Source organism: Phoxinus phoxinus (genome assembly GCF_949152265.1).
Source record: "Phoxinus phoxinus genome assembly, chromosome: 6".
NCBI lineage: Eukaryota > Metazoa > Chordata > Actinopteri > Cypriniformes > Leuciscidae > Phoxinus > Phoxinus phoxinus.
Window position 1 is genome coordinate 30,690,190 of NC_136881.1, and position 24,952 is coordinate 30,715,141.

General features: G+C 37.4%; 2 protein-coding genes across 3 annotated transcripts; one reads left to right on the plus strand and one right to left on the minus strand.

Annotated features, from left to right (window-relative positions):
- Nucleotides 1-2,551: 2,551 nt before the first annotated feature.
- On the plus strand, nucleotides 2,552-19,431 carry slc43a1b (solute carrier family 43 member 1b). 2 transcript variants are annotated; one of them, XM_079616607.1, is made up of 15 exons: nucleotides 2,552-2,897; nucleotides 9,889-10,046; nucleotides 10,141-10,327; nucleotides 10,548-10,603; nucleotides 10,857-10,933; nucleotides 13,621-13,713; nucleotides 13,836-13,969; nucleotides 15,058-15,188; nucleotides 15,273-15,419; nucleotides 15,658-15,693; nucleotides 16,389-16,521; nucleotides 16,613-16,742; nucleotides 16,925-16,998; nucleotides 17,793-17,916; nucleotides 18,004-19,402. In XM_079616607.1, the coding sequence occupies exons 2-15, from the start codon at nucleotides 9,893-9,895 to the stop codon at nucleotides 18,184-18,186; spliced, it is 1,659 nt and encodes a 552-aa protein (XP_079472733.1). In that variant the 5' UTR covers nucleotides 2,552-2,897; nucleotides 9,889-9,892; the 3' UTR covers nucleotides 18,187-19,402. The 2 variants fall into 2 exon arrangements, with proteins under 2 accessions (XP_079472733.1, XP_079472732.1); XM_079616606.1 differs by having other exon boundaries at nucleotides 2,561-2,897; nucleotides 15,270-15,419; nucleotides 18,004-19,431.
- On the minus strand, nucleotides 19,372-24,948 carry med19b (mediator complex subunit 19b). Its single transcript, XM_079616632.1, has 6 exons — nucleotides 24,375-24,948; nucleotides 21,605-21,727; nucleotides 21,291-21,424; nucleotides 20,999-21,095; nucleotides 20,821-20,915; nucleotides 19,372-20,196 (listed from the first exon to the last, which is right to left on the minus strand). Exons 1-6 carry the CDS (start codon nucleotides 24,580-24,582, stop codon nucleotides 20,131-20,133), a joined length of 723 nt encoding a protein of 240 aa, XP_079472758.1. The 5' UTR covers nucleotides 24,583-24,948; the 3' UTR covers nucleotides 19,372-20,130.
- Between the last annotated feature and the right edge of the window lie 4 nt (nucleotides 24,949-24,952).

The window sequence follows — 24,952 nt, forward strand, 5'->3', positions numbered from 1 at the left end:
CCGCCCGAAGGGTCCTCACCGCCGTGGCCGCCCGAAGGGTCCACACCGCCATGGCCGCCTGCCCGTCCTGCTCCGCCCTGGCCACCTGCACGTCCTGCTCCGCCCTGGCCACCTGCACGTCCTGCTCCGCCCTGGCCACCTGGACGTCCTGCTCCGCCCTGGCCACCAGCACGTCCTGCTCCGCCCTGGCCGCCTGCACGTCCTGCTCCGCCCTGGCCACCTGCACGTCTTGCTCCGCCCTGGCCGCCTGCACGTCCTGCTCCGCCCTGGCCACCAGCATGGTTCTGATTCCCAGAATCCCTTGTGTCTTCACACCTGAACTCACTTCCTCATTACCCACCTGTTTATCGTCTTGTTCATCCGTGTCACCTGTGCTCACCTCATTCTCTGTGATTTGTGTCTGTATTTAGTTTGCTCTGTTCAGTCTGTCCTTGTCAGCTGTTAATTGTATTTAGTTGTATGTGGAGGTTATATCTGCCTGTTTATACCTTTTTGGATTATCGTTTGGAATTAAACTCTTGCATTGAAGCCCTCTGCTGTCCTCCTCTTCTTCCGCCGGCATACACCCCTTACAGCTCCATTCAGCAGCTCACCTGTTGCCCTTTTATGCTAAAGCTCTGATTGGTAAATGTAAAACTGTGTGACGTGTGTTTGCCCATGTGATGAGTCAGTGTGCATATTTGAATGGCAGTGTGTTCCTTGTGAAAACAAGAGATTTTCTGCATGAAAATTGTGCCAAATGCAGAGAATTGTGAGTAGTGTTTTGAAAAGGTGTGTTTTAGAACTGCAAATTGAGCGTAAAGCAGGAATTGTGCTTGTATTTTAGCAGAATTGGTTCAGGGGGTTGGTGCATGAGTTACATGTTGTGGTCATTGTGTCTCAAGTACCACTATTTGTGTGTAAACAATTGAGAACAATTGAGTAATATTACTGTAAAATACCGTTAAATTTATAGTTTTTGAAAGTGAAAAAGAACAGCTCGTATAATTTACAGTGAAAAAACGTAAATTGACATTCCCACAAATCCTTGCGTGACACTTCACATTTGATGTATTTTTGTTGAAATAACTATGCTACATAGGAAGTACGTAGAAGGGCGGAGCCAGGCTATATTACAATGGTACAAAACAGATATTTCAATAGGTCGGTAAATGAACACTATATCAGATAATGAAATACGGTTTATTACTGTACATTTTAGGTAAAGTCTGTAAAACCTAAAATGTTGCTACCGTATTTTATAGGGTACATTTCTGGCAACCACAGCTGCCAGTATTTTACCGTAAATTTAACCGAATTTTTTTTTTTTTTTTTACAGTGGACAACTGGACTCAGCATGAAGACATGATGTTGAAGCAGAATAAAATCTCACTGACTTTGATTTTGCAGTTGCACAACTCATCTGACAGTACTTTACTGTCACATGCTTTTCATTTAGAGTTTTTTTTTTTACTGTAACCGTTTTGGCTTTTGCAGTTGGGTCACTGTATTTTCACAGTATGCAAGTGGTGAATATGACATTCGATAGGCCTACTATTCAATATTCAGTACAATACTATACTTTCAGTGCATACAGTAGGCTATACAATTAATTTATTTAGTCGTCATTAACCTACTATACTTTTTTTACGTAGCCTATTTGCTAAATTTGTTTACCGGTTCCGAATCCTGTCACTCTCCCCAAGTATTTTTTTGGGTGGGGCTATAGGCTTCCGCCTGGACCACCCGAAGGAAGGTCTTCGCCGTGGCCGCCCGAAGGGTCCTCACCGCCGTGGCCGCCCGAAGGGTCCACACTGCCATGGCCGCCCGAAGGGTCCACACCGCCATGGCCGCCTGCCCGTCCTGCTCCGCCCTGGCCACCTGCACGTCCTGCTCCGCCCTGGCCACCTGCACGTCCTGCTCCGCCCTGGCCGCCTGCACGTCCTGCTCCGCCCTGGCCACCTGCACGTCTTGCTCCGCCCTGGCCGCCTGCACGTCCTGCTCCGCCCTGGCCGCCTGCACGTCCTGCTCCGCCCTGGCCACCAGCATGGTTCTGATTCCCAGAATCCCTTGTGTCTTCACACCTGAACTCACTTCCTCATTACCCACCTGTTTATCTGACATTATATATGACATCGAATATGACATTCGATAGGCCTACTATTCAATATTCAGTACAATACTATACTTTCAGTGCATACAGTAGGCTATACAATTAATTTATTTAGTCGTCATTAACCTACTATACTTTTTTTACGTAGCCTATTTGCTAAATTTGTTTACTTTGCTACAATGTACTTTTTTCTGTCTGCATGCTCAGGATTCTGTGTTCTTCATTTTGTTATGTAGTGTCTGTCTAATGAATGATCTGTAGTGTTTATAATTGAATCGCTGTGCTGTGTGTAGGCCTATGATCTGAGAGCATTTGATTTTGAGCACGGATAAAATGGTTTTGAGGCAATTGTTTTGGCAGAAGAGTCAGATGTTGTGTGAATGTGGTTTAAAAATTTGGTTTTGTGTTTAAGGTTTTGAGAAAGTGAGTGATGGTTTCAAGAAATGTGCAAGGCCACACGAGGGCGCCGCTGACACTGCGAATGATCAGGCTTCTACACGAACACTAACAATCAGTCTTGTGTGCTCTCTCGGAAACATCCATAAATTGAGTTTTCGTTTGGAAAGGTTGGGAGGAGGGTCAATGCCGGGAGCCATTTATAGACAAAAAGAGCAGGGAGAGAGAAACGGCATAAGAAACTTGACATAGACCTATCCTTTTTAGTTTGTACAAACTTGCAAGTCTACAACCTGGAGTGCACGAACAGAAAAACGCAAAATTATAGCACCACGGTTTGGAAAGGATACCAACACTGAGGAAAACCAGACACGTGCCATTGCTATAAATAACAGTACATAACACAGTGGTAAGTTCACTCTCTCCATGCTTCCAAGATTTTGGAAACTTGTTTTAAGAGTCAAGTTGATAAATCAATGCTCAGTTTTTGCAAAACATAAAAAACAGAGATTTGTTGGCTAAATAGCCTGCATGACTGACAACAGTTTATTTTCTCGTTATCAGTTCATTTTATAAGGTGCGTTTTTTGGCATACGAAAAGTTTGCATAAAAAACTAAATTGACTGCTTTATAGCTCATTGTTTTTTTATTATCTTGAATTGTAGGCTACATTTTAAATTATATATTTTAGTAATCAGATTGTGTTGAGGGTCGTGCGTATTCTCATTTCATGACATTTATTTAAAATAGCATATCAAATTACACAGTCCAATGCAATAATGAACATTACAATAGGCTATAGTTTATTAATTATGACCTTTTACAACTGAGGCAATCTGAAGTGCGCGCAGTGTTTTTTCCTTTAGGAAACTGAAGTGCGCACGCGGCACTTCTTCCAGTGAGCACGCGGTAGAAACTGCAGCCAGTGTGAAGGAAACAGCTGTTTGCTTGTGTGTGTGTGTGTGTGTGTGTGTGTGTGTGTGTGGTCCTGTCTTGGTAAGCCCCCTACGTTATGGACAAAATGTCCCCACAAGGATGGTAATACCAGAAATCTTTGATCTTGTGTTTGTGTGTGTGTGTGTGTGTGTGTGTGTGTGTGTGTGTGTGTGTGTGTAAGAGAAAAAGAGTGAGCGTCATTACTTTGGAAGGCTGCTTTTGACCTTTTGAGACTCAGTTCATCTTGTCTTCTTGAGTGGAAGCATTTCTTCATAAATCGCTCCAGCTAACAAAAGTAATGTTTTTCTGTGTTCGTGTATTAAACTATGAAAACAATATTTCTGAACGTTCTTTGAAAGAGAACCTTGACACAACGTTAAGTTCGATCCCTGTTAACTGGGGTTGCACATGTTAAACTTTTTAATTGTTAATTAGGAAAAAACGTTTGTAAGGAGCCCCTAAAGGTAGCCTTGCTCCGCCCTCCTACGTACTTCCGCTCAATTTTCATTTTCCTTCAGTACTACGTCTAGGATTGTGGTAAATTCTTGGGTTTTCTCCGAGGGGGTAATCCATCCGCCGGAAACTAAGCCTCCCCGGGGGCCGCCATTGTAGCAGAACATCACCTGCTGTCAGTGTTGTGTTTAACGCTTTACAAAGTAACGCGTTACAGTAACGTAACTACTTTTTTGGGTAAAAAGTAGTGTAACGCGCTACTACTGAAAATTTGGTCACGAAACATAGTTACTTTTTCAATTCGCCACAACGTTACTTTTCCAAGGGACATATTTGACAGCGACACTATCTTCTCGGCTGCGCGCTTGCTATAGTCACAAGCTCTGCACGGTACGTGAGAGAGGCTGGTAGGCGTAGCAGAGCAGTCAATTCTAATTCTAACCCGGCGCAAACCAAAAGTAATACTACCCACCGGATGAAAAAGGGTTGGCATTTAAAACACCAAATATTAAGCAAAATCAAGAAATTTCATTTTGCATGTCAAGCTAAATAATATTCGATGATTGTTCGAAAATCGTACCTCTCCCCCCACATGCTCACCGGTAAGACGGCGTTCACTCAAATCCCGCTCCGACATAAAATTTATCCGTACTGTAGGCCTTGTTGTTACCTAGTCATTAAAGAAAACGATTAATTAAATAATTTTTTTTTAATTTCATCTATGTTGATTATATGAAAAGTAAGATAAGATGCGCAATCGGGAGACAAATGGAGTGGGCAGACATGATTTTGACCACTTCATTAAGTTTGTTTTTGTAGAAAGCCTTTCTTTAAAGTGAATTTCGTTTTGTATTAATTGTATCTTAATTTTAATCAATGTTTCATCAACCAATTGCCTGGATTTAATAAATAAGAAGTAAATATAGCAGGCAATATAATTAGGACTTCTCGTGAACTTGAGCTCGCCTCATAAATAAACCCAAACTCAGCGTAAAAGCTACTTGCCTCAAATACCTGAGAAATATATAGAAAGCTTGAAATGTGTACTTTTAAACAAAACTATTCAAAACGAAAGAAAACAGACTCTCTGCTCATGTAATCCGTATGAAATGTGCATTTCTCTCTGGCGCGTTCACTACTACGAAGATCGAGAGTCAGCATCGTCAACTTCATCTTCGCAGCCGACACTGACAGAAAACACTTGTTTATTAATAAACAATCAAAAATGTTTTTTCTATTTAAAATTTTTTTCTAGTTTTTTCTTCTTCTAGTTTTTCAATAGGTAGAGTTCATAGTATAACTTTATGTAGGCCTACGCATTTAGGAACAGATATTGGGTTCTGCCAATAAAAGTAACGTAAAAGTAACGAGTAATGTAAAATGTTACTTTCCAAAAGGGGTAACTTAGTAAAGTAACGGATGACTTTTTTAAGAAGTAACGAGTAACGAGCAAACACAACATTTTTTAAAAGGTAACTTCCCCAACACTGCCTGCTGTTAGCATTCCATTGACTCCCATTCATTTTGGCGTCACTTTGACAGCGAATAGCTTTACATCTGAGGCGTCTAAAGACTCCGTTTGTCCATTATTTATTTCTAAAGAAACATAGCAATGTATAAAAGGCTCCATTACTTTGTATCTTACGTTATGGCCCTGTAGAAGCGTTTTTGTAAAAATAGGCTAACGATTGTGCTATAACAACGCGACTCTCTGTCGCACTGTAGAGAAATTACCGTATAGACTGGCGGAGAAGCTCGCAAACAATCGGGGGGACGTGGAGGCATAAAGTCCAATAAAGTCAAGGGAGAAGCCCATAGAGAGTGATAAAGTTGCTCCTGCTGCTAGCTCATGGACAGCTAATACTCACGCTCTCTGCGAGATTCGAAAGGGAATGATTCAGATTTTTCTCGGCACAGCTACTAGAAGACTACAACTGTCAGACAGATTGCTCACGTCACATCTACGTCATCAAGCTCAGTTTGAGCCTGCGCAGTACGCCTGGCGATCAGGAAGTGAGTGCATCAAATGGGCTTCACTTTTCTCCGTTGAAATCTATGGGGTCGCTGTGTCCATCTTATATACTGTCTATGGTTTTCTCCGATCAATTTTTTACCGGTCCAATCAGCGAACATAGGGAGTGGCTGAGAACGATGACGTTAAGGTTGTGCACTTGTCGTCATACGTCACAACCAAACGTTAGCGGTTGGTTATGGCAGATCAGATTGGCTCTGGGCAGATCCAATAGTTTTAAACTTCAACAGAGTACCTGCCTTCAAGGAAGTTAACGCTTGTCAATGGAGAGAGGCCAGACTCTCTGTACAAATGAAATGTACGAGAGTCTGGTAGAACCAGGCTACCCTAAAGGGACATTGTGATGGAAAAAATATGAGATGGAAAAAAAAAGAAAAATGAATTCAATTCAATTTAGTAATCCCAGAGCAAGCATGGAAAATCTGAGAAACCCTTTTACAGTGTGCCCCAGGGAAATAAAATATTTGTATTCAAGGTCAAGACTATAAATTACAACAAGAATACAAGTTGTGCTTCTCATCAACAGTAAGCGAGTCATATTTTGATTCAGTTGATAGATTCGGTGTGTTCATTCAGCAAAGGATTCGTCAGACTGATTCAACCCGGTAACTCCTGAGTTTGTACACTTGCAATGCGGTTCCAAATTCAGCAACTGACTTATCCTAATGGTTTGAATCAGACTAAACAGGTCTCACTTTATGTAAAGCGGAGCTGGAATCACTGCATGGTTCTGCAACATATTTGTGGTGTTTCATGTCAAAAATATATGTAAATAAATACAAGTTACGGCATCAATGAACTTGTTCAGAATTTACTTGACTCATCATTTCTTTTTACTAAAACAATTGAAAATGCAACTTTTTGTCTGTAGATGTGCTGTATATCAGTAAAATGTGCATCCTTAAGTTATTTTAAAAGGCATTAACTCTTAACAGGGAACACATGCTTTTTCTGTTTGAATGGAGCAATGGAGGATATATTTTAGTACGCTGAATATACATGTATACAGAAACAGTTCATCATTTAATAATTCTTCTTCTTTTCTTCAATAAATATATTTTTGTTGTTGTTTACATTTAGACTTGGAGATTATCACAAAAAAAAAGTTATAAGATTTTTTTTTTTCTGACAAAATACTGCTCATGCTAATGGTAATGATCTGGTTTGGATATTCTGTACAACAGGATCCAAGTTCATATGAGTGTTATAGTAATGATTATTCTATGTGTTGGTGAAATCAGATAAGATGCTCATGGTGTGCCATGAAGGTCTGTGACTATTTCTGGTGTCAACAGGTCAGGGGGGTGTGTTGACATGTGCTCGATGGATAATAAAAATACTTCAGCCTCTTGTATCCATGATGAGGACAAGTATAAAAAGCTGAGTTCAGATTCAGTACATAAACAGAAATAAATCACATGTAAACTCGCAGTTTGCAATGATTTGGGAGACAGACACTTGAACTTCGTCCTAAATCGCAGTCTCCCATTTCATTTAGCAAGATAGGCGTGTGCTGTTCAAGAATGTGCTGAACAAAGAGGACAAGTACTGACATAAACTTGTAACAGTTCTGTTTCTCATGCCCCCCCTGAATTCTTCTAATTTCTGCTGTTCACATACAAGTAATAGTGAATGAAATGGTCTTGTGACCAGTTTTCTCATTTAGTCAATGAGTGCTGGTTCTTGGTGCGAAAGGTGTCTATTCATACTTGCTTAAATTCACATTTGTGGTCTTCTGTTCACATTCTGGCATGAATGAGTCTAAGATACAGGCTGTTTATTTTAATGAATGTTTTGTGTAAAACTTTAGGCAAATAGGGTATAAAAGGGTAGATCACTAAAGACTTGGAGAAAGTGTAAAATTGGGTGTAACTCATACAGGTACACTCAATCCTTTTTTGTTGTCGTTTAAATAAACTTGTTCTCATCTTGTACAGTATGTTTGGTCTAATTAATTTTGTTATGCCTACTCAATACTAAAAAAATAAAAGGATTAATATGGATTTGAACTGTTGTTGGCCTTTTACTAAACATTTGCTTATTGATTTTTCTGGAATAAAATATAAAAAAGGAATTACGTTTACTTTAATTAAGCATTAAGCAGAGTAGTAAATAAACTACACGTGGATGATGTTATATTAAAACATCTCTTTGTCTGATTGGATCTAGATTTATTCATCCACTTACAGAACAGGAAATGAAAATGATTCATGTACTTAAGCAGATGCAAATTAAGTAAATTTTACAAATTTAAACTTATGGTATATGCAGCCCCTTTTTCCAGAAAAGTTGGGAGATTTAGTAAAATCCTGTAAAATCAAGAATCTGTGATTTGTTCATTCTCTTGAACCTTTTATTTTACTGACAAAAGTACAAAGAAAAGATCTCCAAAGTTCTCACAGACCAACTTTGTAATAAACAAATTTTGATTTTGATGGCTGCAACACACTCCAAAAATGTTGGGACAGAGGCAAGTGAAAAAATGAATCCATCCAAGTTAAACTGTTTTGAAACGGTCCACAAGTAGCAGGTGAATAATAGGTGAAGGTATCGTGATTGGCTATAAAATAATCTTCTCTGTCTTTGCAAGCGAGGTTCATGGCTCATCACTTTGTTCCAAATATGAGAGAGAATTGTCAAACAATCGAAAAAATGTTTCACCTTCTACCAGACTTAATATTGTGAAAAGATTCTGGGAATCCAGAGAAATCTCAGTACATGTAGGGCAAGTCAGTAAACCTTTGTTGAATGTGTTTGAGCCCTCAGATGGCACTGCATGAGAAACCGTCATGCTACTGTGTTAAATACAGCCACATGTGCCATTGTCCATTGTCACTTAACAGTCTGCATCAAGGAATGCCACTTGAATCCCTGTTACGCACGGAGATAGCTATACATCAGTTCTTTGCAGAGATGCTGCCGAGTTCTCTGATGGTCTAAAACACAGTGGAAATGTGTTCTGTGGTCAGATGAGTCTATGCTTCAGCTTGTTTTGGGGAAAAAACGATATTGAGTTCTCAGTCCCAAAGATAAAAGGGACCATCCAGACTTTCATCAGCAACAGGTACAAAAGAAAACATCTGACATGGTATGGAAGTGCATCAGTGCAAATGTCATGGGTGACTTGCATGTGTGTGAAGGTACAACTGTTGTGGAGGCATAGGATTGTACAGAGACATAAACTGCCTTCAGGGTGACATCTATCCTGGGAAGCAAGACAATGCCAGGCCTCATTCTGCACATGCTAAAATAGAGTGATTTCTAGACACTCTGTACACTGTAGAGTGGATGTGATTGGCTGCCCGTCTGCAGTCCAGATTTCTTATTGAAAATCTATGGCCCATCATAAAAAGGAGAATCAGACAACACGAACACAGACTGTTGAGCAGCTGACTTGTATCAGGCGATATTGGGCAAAAAAAAAAAAGATTTAAAAGTGTAATTAAAATGAAAGGTGATGTGACACATGGTAAACATGCCTCTGTCCCAACATTTTTGGAGTGTGTTTGTTTATACACTGTAAAAGCAAAAGTTGCTGCCTTCAATTTTTAAGTACAATCAACTTTTGTCATTTCAACTTAAATTACATTAAACACTTTAAAAAACTAATTGAATCTTGTATAACTTATAAAAAAGCTTAACTTATTTTGATGAGTTAAAGCAATGTAAAAACATATTTTGTCATAACTTATTGATCATATAATTTTGTACAATGCATTTGCAAAATACAGTTAAGCTGTCCAGTGAAAACATTGAAATCTTTTCTTTGTATTATCAGTTAAACAAAGGTTAAAGAGAATGAGAGAATGATTTTATTGCATTTTACAAAATGAAACTTTTCTGGAAATGGGGTTGTAGTGAAAGTGTTCAAATGTCGAACACTTAAGGACAGTCCTGTTCTCAATGTGCAGTATTGAATTGTCGTATTAAAATGAATCATGTGAACTTGTGGGATCATGTGGTTTGTTTGATTCTCCAGTGCAATGGCTCCGTCACTCTCGCAGGCCTACAGGAGGCGCTGGTGGATGGCCGTCACGTCAATCATTGAAAACCTGCTCTTCTCTGCCGTATTGTTGGGTTGGGGTTCCCTTCTTATCATGCTGAAGAACGAGGGCTTCTACTCACACCTGTGTTCAGGTACATAATTAGACTATACTAGCAGGTATAGGAGACAGCAACATGCAGAGCTTTAAAGTGTTTGACTGTCTATGTCTTCCTCTGATACTATTAGAGAATGTCACAGAGAGTCACGCTAACGCGAGTTTGACGGAGCGGCCGGTCTGGCTGAGCTGTATTGAACAGGAGGAGATTCTGAATCTGGGCTTTACGATTGGCTCGTTCATCATCAGCGCAGCCACTCTGCCACTAGGTATCCTGATGGACAAGTTTGGGCCACGTCCTATCAGATTGTTTGGGAGGTGAGAGACACACAGATATCAGTGTAAAACTTGAAAAGTTCCTCAAAACTAATGCTGAATGTTGGCTTGACTTTAAGTTTAAAGGCGTTCATCTGCAGCGCGTCTGCATCATGTGAACATGAAATTATATATATGAATATCCATCACTATTTATCACTATTGCCCTGTAACCCACATCATGGTCACTTCCTCCAATTCTCTGTTTTTATGACTCTTGTAGTTCATGTTTTGCATTGTCCATGGCTTTGATTGCAGTCGCATCGTATGATCCAAAAGGTCAGTATGTAGTAATGTTTATTTATGCTTATTTTATTGTTAAATGAACATTCAGAACCAACGTATAATGCACATAAAACATATACCATAGAAATAATAATAATAATGTATATATATATATATATATATATATACATATATATGTCTTATGTCTAATGTCTTTATTGCTAAATAATTTCACAGGTCTATAATGGTGATTCTGTATTTTTTTTATGTTTTAAGTAATATAGCATTGTCTCTGTTTTCCCCTCAGTGTTATCAGCTCTCATATTTCTTGCTGTCTCCATGAATGGGTTTGGAGGAATCTGTCTAACCTTCACTTCACTAACAGTAAGACACATTCACACATGTTCATAGATATAGACATAGATTACACACAATCTATTCTGTGGAGAAAAAAATACACAATTGACTGACTAAATAGATACAATTTAGACTGACTTATAGCAATCTTACATCAATTCAGTTCTTACACTGTATAAACCCAAGATAACTATCGTAATGATAACTATGCAAAGTTGCCATTCGAGCTGTTCTATATTCTGAGGCCGAGTTTGAATGTGTTTGTGTACATGATTATATCATGAACTCTGTTAGTGGGTGGAGATCATGTTGACACTTGATGCTGTATTGGTGTTTAAATGTGTATATGTGTGTACACAACTGGTCAAAAGTTTAGAATAATTAAGACTTTTTAATGATCTTGAAAGAGGTATGGTATGCTCACCATGGCTGCATTTAAAAACAAAACAAAACAAAAAACAGGAATATTGTGAAATACTGTATTATTACAAGTTAAAATAACTTTTTCTATTTCAATATATTAATGTATTCAGCAAATCTCAATTTTCAGCATCATTACTCCAGTCTTCAGTGTCCCACGATCCTTCAGATCTAATATTCTGATCTGGTCTTTAAACACATATGAAAACTGCTCCTCATAACACACTATCAAACCACGTGTTTGTTGTATTTTTTGATGTGCATGTCACTTCAGTGCTGCACATGTTTTCCATCCCCTCACTCTACATTTCATCATGCTGATCAGCCAATCACAGCACAGATCCGACTTCACGCCCTCAACTCCGCCAAGCCCACCTTCTCCCAACACAGCACACATTAACAACCACTGCCCTTGCTTTCTCTCACGCGCTTGTGTCCCCCTTGTTTGAACCATACCAAGAATAACTGTGTAAAACAAACCTTCCGGAACCTACCATATATAAATGGACCATACAGGAGAAATAATCTTATATTTCGTAATTCACTTCATGCATGTGGGTATTTTTTCTCATTTTACTTCCATAATACAAAGTAGTTCTGAGTACAACAGCATATTCAACAAGCAAAAATGTATGACGGGAATTGATTTAATTCATCTGGGTTAGATTTGAGGGGGAAAAGAGTTTGTTTCTTGGTAGCTTTGTAAAACTGTGTGTGACTTGTATATGTGCCAGATTATTTGCCAATTAGATCATTTGGTCTTATAGACATGCAAACATTGCCACAATGTTCCCTTCTAGCTTATCAACGTCACTGAACTCTTCCACCCAGCTCTCTCTGTCCCATATCCTCTCTCTGTGATCTTTGTGAATTTACTGCTGGCATGTCCTGGCTGTGAAATTTCATAGTTTCATACTGGCACACGCACACGCGCACGCACACACACACACACACACACGCACACACACACACACACACACACACACACACACACACACACACACAAACACACACACACACACACACACACACACACACACACACACACACACACACACACACACACACACACACACACACACACACACACACAAACACAAACACACACACCAAACCCTATTTAAACTGAGACAAACACAAACAAGTGGCATGGCAAGAGGCTGTCAATGAGAAACAGTTCATTACCAGCTCTTAAAAATAACCCCACTATTTTAGCGTATAAATAGTCAGTAATTAAATACTTTCAGGAAGCTGACATGTCCTTCAGTGTGGCATGCTACTGTATACTCTATCTGAAACTTTTTAAGCAGCACTTTGCTACTTTTATATTATACATTCAGATTTTATGGCCCGTATTAATTGAACATGATTCAGGTCTTTATCTAAGTTCAATTCAGGACGTGTGTGTGTGTGTGTGTGTGTGTGTGTGTGTGTGTGTGTGTGTGTGTGTGTGTGTGTGTGTGTGTGTGTGTGTGTGTGTGTGTGTGTGTGTGTGTGTGTGTGTGTTTATCTGATTGTTAAACAATCAGTGTTAGAGCATTGTTGGCACAGTAGCACAGGAATAATACTTAGGTCAGCATTTTATTATGGCTGTTGATACCTGTGCTTCATAATACCCACAAACGTATTATGATATACTAAGTGAATCAAATAAATCAGGGAACTTTTGATTTAAAATTAGAAAGGAAAATGGACAGAATGGTTGATAAATAACAAATGACTGCAACACATTTGAAAACATTTATGCCATATATTTTATTAAATCACTCTTGTAATTGTGTACACATTTATTTATTTATTTTGTACATATTAAATAATTACAATAATAATAAATACATAAATACAATAATATGATAAAATACAATATAATTGGGTTTTATAATATATAATTATATGTACCAATTATATAGAACTATTAAATAAATAAAATGTATTTATTTATTTAATGTACCACACATAATTATATATTAAATATAATTATATATAATATTTATATAATTTAAATAATAATAAATAAATTGCATAGCTTATCATTTTTTATTTTTGTTATGTACAAATCATCATCAAACTTTTACTCTACTTGTATCTTGTGTCTACTTGTATAAGCAGTAGCAAACACCCACATAAACAGTGTAAATCTTGAGATGGTACAGAGAGCTGCTGTTAGTCTTCACATGTTGTGAGGCTATTTCAAATGTCTAGCTCATGATGCTCTCTAGTGGCAACAGACAAACACTACAGTTTGAATACATCACATTCATTCATGATTCTCTCTTCTTGATGGATTTTCTCAGTTGCCGAATATGTTTGGAAATGTGCGCTCTACGATTCTTTCTCTCATGATTGGCTCCTATGCCTCCTCTGCGGTCACCTTCCCAGGAGTCAAGGTAATGTACAAACAACGCTTGAACAACACAAAACACAAAGTATTTAGACATTATGCTCAAAGACTTTTCTCCCGCAACACAGCATTTAAACCAACATGTCCTCTCTCTGTCTTGGCCTTTAGCTGATCTATGATGTGGGCGTATCATTTTCTGTGATCTTCTGGATGTGGGCCGGGTTCGCCTGCTTCGTCTTCCTCAACTGCTTTATTAATTGGCCGGGAGAATCTTTTCCTGCCCCTGAGGACATCAGATACAAGTCAGTACTTGTCAAATAGATACACTATATGCCTAATGCCCCAAAATATTCAGACATCTAAACATCACACCTATGTATAACAGTTTACACTTTATTTTACAGTACTTATGTGTACTTACAGTGTAGTTACCCAATAAAGTACTTGTAATGTAAGGTAACTACATGGGTTAAGGTTAGTTTTAGGGGTAGGGTCAGTGTTAGTACCTAGTTATTACCCAGTTATTGTAATTGCTCTAAGTACATAGTATGTACATGGGGAACAGTAATGTAAATAAAATACCATTTCATTTCATTTCAAAATGTGTGTATATATTACCATTCAAAGTTTGGAGTCAGTTAGATTTGTTTTAAAGGAATTGATACTTTTATTCAGCAAGGATGTATTAAATTGATCAACAGTGACAGTAAAGACTTTTATAATGTTACAAAAGGTTTCTATTTCAAATAAATGCTGTTCTCTTAAACTTTCTGTTTATCAAAGAATCCTGAGAAGACCGAATCAGTGTATTAGAAGGAGAACAGAAGAATGTCAAACCAACATTTATTCAGACACCTTCAACATGTCTCACATTATCACAGTTTATTCACTATAGTTTAGAAAATGGTAATAAAATATGACAAGAACTGGTTGATATTTCACTGGTGTTGGCCATCATTCTGTTAGACTGTCTCACAAAATGAATTAGGTTGAATAGCTGTCAGTTGTCAGCTGTTAAATATAAGTACACAATTATATAATAGCAATTCAGCTCAACCAATTATCAAGCAATGCTTAATTTTGTTCAGTCTGTGGTGTAAAAAGTTTGCATTAGCAATTAAAGAATAAACACTTCAGCAAGCCATGGCCAGGTCAAAGTGTCTGAATAATTTTTGGCCCCAAATTTTTATAAATTTTACTGGTAGTCCACTGTATGAAGAATTTTTGGGAATAATATGTCAGCGTTTACTTTTGCTATCCTCACTTAAATAAATAAATGAACTATAGTGTCCTGCACCCACTATTTTTTTATTTGACTGTATATATTAGCTACACAAGATATACACAAATAATTGTGTCTATTAATGTCAAATTTATTTTTATTTCATAGTACAATGGTGAGAGGTAAGGTAGTGGACGATGAGATGACTGACACTGATGTGAGTCTTAAAGAGCAAGAGGTGACTAAAAAACAAGCTACTGATGAAGCACTCAGCGATGGAACAGTTGCAGAGAACCAGGGTACGTCTCACAAACACACTGTCTGCAAAAATGACAAAGAATTAGGACATCGATAATAAAATGATCTTGTTTGTGGGACAGCAGGAGCGCCTCCCTTCCGTCGCTCTGTGTGCTCACCGATCTTCCTGTGGAGTATCATCACGATGGCGATGACCCAGCTCCGTGTCATTTTTTTCATGGGTGCCATGAATAAGATGTTGGAGTTCCTGGTTACCCATGGTGACCCTAACCGTGAGCATCAGCTAAATGTTTGAGTCATTTGTTTTAATGAAATTGAAAAATGTGAAATTAAAAGATTTGCTCTTTTAATGTGTTTATGTAACTTTGCTCGAGAGCAGATGGGTAAATGTAATTATCAAATTATGCTATAGTTTTGCAGAAGCATGTGTTAGTGGGTGGGTGTTTGTAAGTGGGTAGTAAACAGTTTTATATTTCACTATTTTTCACCGCCTGTTTGTGTCTGTTTTAGCCTCAGAGGAGTTGGAGAAGGTGACAGAGGAACAAGGTAAGAAAAATCCTGTTATTTTCACCTAAACAAGATACGTTTCTTTTGGTTTAGGAACAAACAGTGGCCCTACAAAGAATTTGGACACTTACGACACGCTTAATGTATGAATGATATTGCACTAGTAGATTATAAAATATCAAACCAGATAGTCATTATTTTTGAAGGACACTTTTCAAGTGAGACATTTCACTCACAAAAAAAGTTTGTTGACCTTGATACCAGCTGATAAAAGTTTAAAAATGTCTCAGAAAAGTTAAATTATTTCCGAGAAAAGGTCTAGTATCATTTATTTGGTTTAATACATTGATGACTAATGCAATGTGTCAGTAAAAGTATCAGCGAGTATAATATCAGTATTTTATGGAGACCTTATTCTGAGATTCAAAGAGCTTATGTGTGTGTGTGTGTGTGTGTCTGTGTGTGTGTTGTTTGTGACAGAATGTCACAATGACATTCAATGACAGAATGACAGGACATTTTTTGGTCGACATGAAGAAAACAGCTTATAAATCATACTAAGTTTTAAAAGTTTTTTGGGAAAAAATGCAGACAGTTTTCTGTGATGGGTAGGTTTAGAGGTAGGTTTAGAGGTAGGGGATAGAGTATACAGTTTGTACAGTATAAAAATCATTACGTCTTTGGAAAGTCCCCACAAAACATGGAAACCAAACATGTGTGTGTGTGTGTTACAGTGAGTCTCTACTCGTCCATCTTTGGCACTCTTCAGCTGCTCTGCCTGATGTCCTGTCCTCTGATTGGCTACATCATGGACTGGAGAATGAAGGAGTGTGAGGACGTGGTGAATTCAGCTGAGGGAGAAAAAAGGTGAAGGTGGAGAAAAAGAAGGAGTGAAATGTTGAATTATTTGTATGTGTCAGTTATATGGTTAAATTTTCCCTGTCATTGTTTTCTTCAGTCCATCTGGGCCTCCAAAGAGGGACAGAAAGATCCAAAAACTCACTAACGCCATCAGAGCTTTCATCTTTACTAATACACTGCTAGTCATCTTCGGCATCATCTCCCTCATAGACAATCTACCCATACAGGTTAGACACAGATTTGTCACAAATGAGCTTATTTGTTTAGAAATATTATTGAATTTATATTAATTTTATTTATACTTTGTTTAATTATTTTATACATGCTATTTAATTATTTTATATAATTTATATAACCTGAAGAATGTTATTTAATTACAGATTTGATATATTGTTATATATTGTTACAGGTGGTGTCTTTTATTCTTCACACTGCAGTTCGAGGTTTTATTCACTCCTGCTGTGGTGGGCTTTATTCTGCTGTGTGAGTTTTATTTATCAAAATCCACTTGATTTTTGAGCCGCAAACAACAATATGCTCGCATGAAGATTAGGCTAAAAAGCAGGATATATATGGGACCACAAACTGGTTTTGTGGACTGGACCACAAAACCAGTCACATGAGTCAATTTTTTTGAACTTGAGATTTATACATAATCTGAAAGCTGAATATATAAGATTTCCATCTGTGTATATTTGACCGAGATACAACTATTTGAAAATCTGGAATCTGAGGGTGCAAAAAAAATTAACCATTGAGAAAATCGCCTTTAAAGTTGTCCATTTATGTTCACGATTGTGCTGCATTCACTCACAAAAATAAATGTATAAAGTATAGAGTTTAATATAAATAAATAAAAAATATATAAATTAAAAAATATATATATAAATTAAAAAAAGAAAAATAAATTAAGTTTTTTTAAATATAAAAAAAAAAAAAAAGTTTATAAATTTACAGTAGGAAATGCAGCAACATTAAATTGACTTAATATCCTAATGATTTTTGGCATAAAATAAAAATCGATAATTTTGACATACACTATATTGTTGGTTATTGCCACAAATATACCCGTGCGACTTATGACTGGTTTTGTGATCCAGGGTCACACACACACACACACACACACACACACACACACACACACACACACACACACACACACACACACATATATATAGTTTTTGTTAAGTTTTAGGTTGTATTTTTAAACTTACTGTCAAAATATGAACAATATTTGCTATTTGTTTTATCTTCAAGCTGTTTATTTGTGTATCTAGCTACCCAACCAATCACTTTGGCACTCTGACGGGCTTGCAGTCCATGGTTAGTGCTGTGTTTGCACTCCTGCAACAACCACTCTTCATGTGGATGGTGGGACCATTGAAGGGCGATCCTTACTGGGTGAGACACCATTCAAGTGTGTGACAAATATGTACAGTATATATATACATACCAAAGTACCAAACATGACACTTTTTGAATTAACAGATCAACTTGGGCCTGCTTCTGTTCTCATTGGTTGGATTCTTGCTGCCAGGATACCTCTTCTACCATCGGAGACAACTTATGAAGGAGAAGGCAGCGCGCGATAGTCTATCACTGGCGCAGGAGAGCGTCAGCCTCAACCAAACAACTGAGTCTTCAAAATACCAAACCAACGGGAACGTCTGAGCTGGAAAACATTTATTAGAGAGATGTATTTGAATTATAGACCTAAATTATGACAGTTATTGCTCCATTGCTTTTCAGAAACTGCATTATTAGGCTTCCTGTTCAGTCAATGTAGTGACCTGACAAATATCAAACTGAAAAAAATCAAGTGAAAGTGCAATTTAAAGTATCAGCCAAGGCTTTGACTGTGTGACTGTGCAGGATGCATTTTCAAGGCTTTTATTATCACCCGCTCTACGTTGTTGACTTGTAGTGGAAATTAACAGACAAAATGAAAGGATGAAACACTTAGCATTTTGTTGGTGAGACTTTTAAGTCTTTTAAGGTTAACTATCACAGTATTTTGTGGTTGCACCAAACATAAAAAAAAACATTATGCTAGCGCCTAAAATATGTCGTTTGGCTGCGTAAACACTGTTTTCTATCATTATTATTACATTGACACTTTAAAATGTCCAGGAAAATGGTAGTAAAACAACAAGGAGGGGTTGAATGTCGACATTATGAAATCAAAATCTACTTGTTCGCAGTGTTATTGTGCATAATTTATCAGTGAATGTTATACCAAAGACAATCATTTTGTGTTTAACAATCTTTTCAGAAAAACTTGATGCAACTTGCTGAGATACTTTCAGAAGGAAACTTGACCTTCATGTCTCAGTCAGACTGTAAACTCGTATTCCACCATGATATAATCATCAGTATGTATGTGCAGGTCACAGACATATTCAAATTCACTAGTATGAAGTCACAATTTTTTAAATAATGTTTGTCATTTAGTGGAATTTTGCTATACGGGTAAAACTAATCTCCCATCAAGACTCAGGGCAGTAAATGAGGCAGGGTTTCATGTAACGCTCACTTTACCTTGACATGGATCATTTTCATTTTAAACCTGTGGTCTTGAGAAGATCTTTTCATTGTAGGTTCTCAATAGCATTTTATCCCACCCTGCTCTCACTAAACTTGATGGACATTCAGCGTTATGTGACAACTGGTAAATACAAAGGAGTGTTTTTATTGCAGATGCCGGTATTGCACTATATTATTTGTTTCAAAAGTACTGTTCTGTATGTTACAGAGCTGTGATCATGTGCTCAAAAGTTTCAATGATTCTAGTGCTTGCATTGTGCTCGTGACTGTAAATATGCCTGAAGGACGGGAAAAATATAATAAATACAAAGATTTTGTCACAAAAATCAGCCCATTCTCGGCTGATCGTGTTTTATTAGTAAAAAAGGTTTTAAAAAAATTGAAAGAAAAATGTTCCATTATTCATCAATCTCATAAATAGATACAGAGGCACTTAGACACTTACAAATGCAACAGATATGATGCTTTATCAGGTAAATTATGTAACAATATACTCTGACACATATATAAACACAAATCTGACTCTCACTGGAACTGGCCCATTAAAGGTTGTGTAGGTAAGAATTGTCTAAAGAACTTTTTTTCAAATTGGCTTAAACTGTTATATACCAATACATAATTAAAATGTAAGTACTTTGAAAAAGAGAGTATAAAAATTGAGTGACTATAGTGTATTTAATCTTCAAAAAACACAGCTCATTAATTCCATTCGGGACGAAACGAGTGATTGGCTTGCGCGACTGTCACTCTCCGTCGCCATGACTACCGCCGCTATTACTGGCTCTGCCCACGTGCGCGCAGTCGCGCACCCGTTTTTAGGTGGGACTGAATGGAATTAATGAGCTGTGTTTATTGAAGATTAAATACACTAGAGTCACTCAGTTTTTTATACTCTCTATTTCAGAGTACTTGCATTTTAATTATGTATTGGTATATAAAGACAGTTTAAACAAATTTGAATAAAAGTTTTTTAGACAATTCTGACCTACCCTATCTTTAAGGCACAATTTTCCAGCTTGTGCATGACTTTAAGTCCTTTAGTTCCTGGTTTTTCTGCCATCAAGGAAGTTCTTATCTCAAACTGCTGCCGCTGGGCTGAGCTCCAGTCATGCCTGGGTGATCAGGACTATGGCGATTCTGAAAACAGGCAAATAATACAATAATAATAGAAATAAAATTGTGTTTTTTTATATTTATTGGAAGATATCTGTATTGTTAATCACAATTTAATTATTAATGTATGAACAAATCAAAAACTTACACTACAGTTCAAAAGTTGAGGCTTAGTAAGTTTTTTATAAAGACTTGTTAAATTGTTCAAAAGTGACAGTAAAGACATTTATGTTACTAAAAATGCCATTCTGGTGAACTTTGTATTCATTAAAGAATCCTAAACAAAATGTATCGCGCTTTCCACAAATAAAAACTGTTTTCAACATTGATAATAATGTTTCTTGAGCAGCAAATCAGCATATTAGACTGATTTCTGTAGGATCATGTGACACTGAAGACTGGAGTAATGATGCTGAAAATTCAGCTTTACCATCACAGGAATAAATTACATTCTAATATATATTTAAGTATAGAAAATTATTTAAAATGGTTATAATATTTCACTATATTACCTTTTTTACTGTATTTTTGATCAAATAAATGTAACCTTGACTCTTTTTTAACTCAACTTTTGAATGTAGAAAACTATAAAATAAGTCCATTTGTAACATGTATTTTCATGCAAAGTGTGTAACAACTCCAATTAACCTTCTTTTTCTTTTTATCTTTCTTCTTTTTCTTTCTGTCCGGATCATCGTCCTTCTTTTTCTTCTTCTTCTTATGGTCTGAATCTGATGGAGTTTCTGTGGTAAAGAAGTACGGCTAACAGTCAATACGTAAGAAAGCACATGGTCATCTCTTTGTGTGTTTTGTGTGTGACGGTGACCTGGTGGTAAAGGATCCTGAGGCCGATGATGTTTATGTTTGTGTTTGTTCTTCTTCTTCGGCGGTTGAATGTGCATCAGTCTGTATTGCTCTGGCAACTTTGGCAGGAGAAAGAGACACATAAAACATGCATGTAAAAAACAGCAATATATGATTGACCCACGGGTATGATTGACCATTCGCAACCAACAATCCTCAGAGTAACATCAGTTACACAAGCCTCCCTAAATTCAAAGTCCTTCTTTTGTCTCTCTCACACACACACACACGCACACACACACACAGACACTTACAGGGCCAGTGTGTAGCCTGAAGCCGGTGAGCATGACCCCAGTGAGAGGACTGAAAGAGTTGTTGCACACTGGCGGCTTCTCAATGAGAGAGCGCAGAGAGCTGTTGTCCTGAATGCCTGGGCTGTCAATCATACCTGGAGTCCAGAAGGATGCAAAAACAATGTAGTTTCAACACAGGCACTAGCTTAACCCAGGCCGGGTGTGGTTATATGTGAAGTCAAGTGTATACTACTGTGTTCCTTTTTTCCCTACTGGAATATTTTTCGAGAACTGCTCTAGAATCGTGAAAGTATGGTGAAAATATGCACACGCACCAGGAAGCTCTGGAAGAAAATTGCTGAGTTTCTCCTTCACCTTCTTTCCGCAGAACTTGTTATAAGCGTGCTCCAGGTTGTAGTGTGTGATGAGATTAGTGTGTCCCGTCAGCTCATTCTCCACTGTCAAGAAGATATAACAGGTTCACAGAGCACTGACAAATAATTTCCCTCCCATCTCATGTTTGTTTTCCTTCACCATGTCCCTTTAGGAGCTTTGTAGGGATCTAACTCTTTTTAACCAATGAATTTACATGACTTTTCCAGTCGTTTGAGATTTACCGGATAAGGAAAAGGATTTAAAACTTCTTTTTTTTTTACCTACAATTTCTACCCGATAAAATATTTTAGACTTTGTAACTAGAGAAATGATACATAGTGTATATTCATTATAAAAATTACATTATAGATTATATTAATTTACATGACTTTAACAGGTCTAGAAATCAAACCTTTAAAATAAGGCTTCCTCATATATCAAGGTTTCTCACGACCGTGATAATCCTGATTCTTCATAGAAAGAAAAAAAAACAGTTGTTGAAGGCTTAATTATAATTATAAATATATTGATTACTTGTTGTTTTAGCTTATTTTAACGTTTTCTGTCTTATTTTAAGTCATCTTGAGACCCCCTTGGTTAGCTGAGGCCCTCTAGTGGACCTTGGACCCCTGGATTAGAACAATTGATCTATATACAGTGCCTATTGTTACTACAACAAAACCATAACAAAATTATATGCAATAGGCTTTAATTTAATTATCTCAGCTGCTAACTATTGTTACCAGGCTCGTTTATATTAAGGGTCTTATATGAAATTACATATATTTCATACACAAGTACTCATACCATCATTGTGCATGTGTGTTGATGATGGTATTAATAAAGGTATTATTAGCAGAACCACGGCATAGCTCACTATGCTATAATAATTAACGTTACCATGGAACAGTAAGTACAGTAGCCTACCTAAACGTACCAATGTAAGCCAATGCTATGTGGACTTGGTACCCCGGTATTCTTACCATACAATCATTGTACAACGGCATTGACACTAGCCGCGTTTCCATTACCCTTCAAATTGCGCAAATTGAAATTGCGAATTGAAAATACGCTCAATGGAAACACGTCAATTTCGCAAAAACTCTCGTTTATCGCAAAAAAGTTTTTACGCTCGCATGAGGAGGTTTTTCAGCCAATTCGAAAAAGGAATATTTCGCAAAACTGCAATGGAAACAGTTTTTGCGCATTTACAGTCACCTGACTTAGAAGACGCGGTGTGTTTGGGGTCCATGTACGCAAATAATAATAATTATCATCATTATTATAACATTTACTAGGCTACATATTTAGATGACGCTTTTATCCAAAAAAGGAACAAAGCAATTCGTCAAATGTCATTCATAATACGGGTTAGACAATAATAATACAGAGCTGAGATTATCACAAATAAACACAATATTTTGACGCATATCTAAGGGTATGTGTGGAGTGTGGAGCGCGCACTACATGGCACGGAGGCGCGGGCGTGAACATTTTCCTATTAACAGTGAAACAACTTAATATAGCCTACTCTATAATTTCTGGTCATACAGAAAATAATAATACATTATTTGTAACTACTTTTATTTGTGTAAACAATAACAAGAAAATGTTGTGCTTTTGTAAAATAAAATAAAACAATCAGGCGCGTTTTCATGATCTCCGTGAACTGGAGCGCGAGAACTGAAACAAAATATAGCCTATGTAGGCTAAAGCTTGAAATGTCCACTTTAAAACGAACAAATTCGAATCGAAAGCTAATACATTTTGTTCTGATTAAGTAATCCGTATGAAAGGTGCATTTCTCTCTAAAAGAGCATCTGCTTAACAGCGGAGATGGAGATGTTTTTAGCCGAGTTAGAAAACAATAGTTTAATAATATTAATGGCTCTTCAGCACTGCGGGAAAATGTCAATTCCAGGTTCTAATTTGGCCTTAGAAAACCAGTAAAATCGACAAGTTTTCCATATTAATTTGTGAATATTTTACATGTTTAATAAAGTGGAAAAAAGTCATTAAACAAACATCTGAAAATTCGTCGATATTTACTTTTTTGCGCAGCAGTTGGTGTAGCCAGTTCAAATTAAAATTGTGGTGTTCAACTTTGCGTTTTAAAAAGACAACCGTTTATTTTTCGTTTTCAAATTACGGGTTTAAAAAGGAAAAAACGAATGGACACAAAAGTAGCCTACATGGATCGTTTGGAATAGGAGACAGAGTTCTTTATTAAATTCATAAAAGAAACAATAATTAGCCTATAGGAATACTGGATTCTAAACTTCAAAGAAATGCCACAATCAAAACCTCAGCGCAGAAATGAGGGTGAAACACCCAGAAACTCCTTATATTTCGTTTGGAATATAAGGGTCTTTCCCTGCCATTAATGCTTGGATAACACGTACGTCTCCCTCCATTAATAATAATAATGTCTAATGCGGTGGCTGTGAGATTATATAAACCAACGTCCGCTGCCGTGATTTTTAGAATGACATTATCGCGAGAGAAAAAAGGACGTTTTAGTCGCATAACATCGGTTAATGGAAACGCCGTCATTTCGCAATAGTTTTGTATCGATATTTAGATAAAAGCGCAAAACATTTGCGCAAATCTGTAATGGAAACGCGGCTACTGACACTGACACTGCTTTATTACATATACGTTTAATTACTACGAAATCAATAACTTACTAACAGTTATACCGAAAATTAAAAACACAAAAGAGGTGCTCACTGGGCAGTTCTCGCAGCAGGTAGAAGGGCTCGTTCATCGCGGAGGGTTTTCTGATCGGACCCCCTTCATCCACCATCTGATGCGGGAAACACATCGGGCCCATGTTTTGGGGTACCTGAGGTTTCCCAGATCCAAAGCCCAGCGCAGATGGTCCTGATGGACCCTGGGAATCAGGCTGACCATACAGAGAGGAGAAGATCTCTGTCATGTTGACAAAACTACACTACGATGTTGTTATGATTGTGTGGACGTTAGTATGGGGTTTACTACGAGTGAACGTCCCTCCCTAACGTTCTGTTGACAATTGCTTCCGGTTGTTCTTTGTACATCGGGGAAATTTACCGTAATTTATCAAGTACATACATGATCGTATTGTGTCCAGTTCCTACGTCTGACTAAAATATACTCTCATAATGCGTCCTAAAATGCATTATATAGTTTATTACTGCAGTTTAATTGCATAAATAATTGTAAACGAGGAGATAAACAATTAATGTTTGTGTCAGTGACGCATGTTAAAATCGTCGCTCGTTGTTTATGTATTACGGTAAACGCGACATACTTCCGCTTGTCCTTCC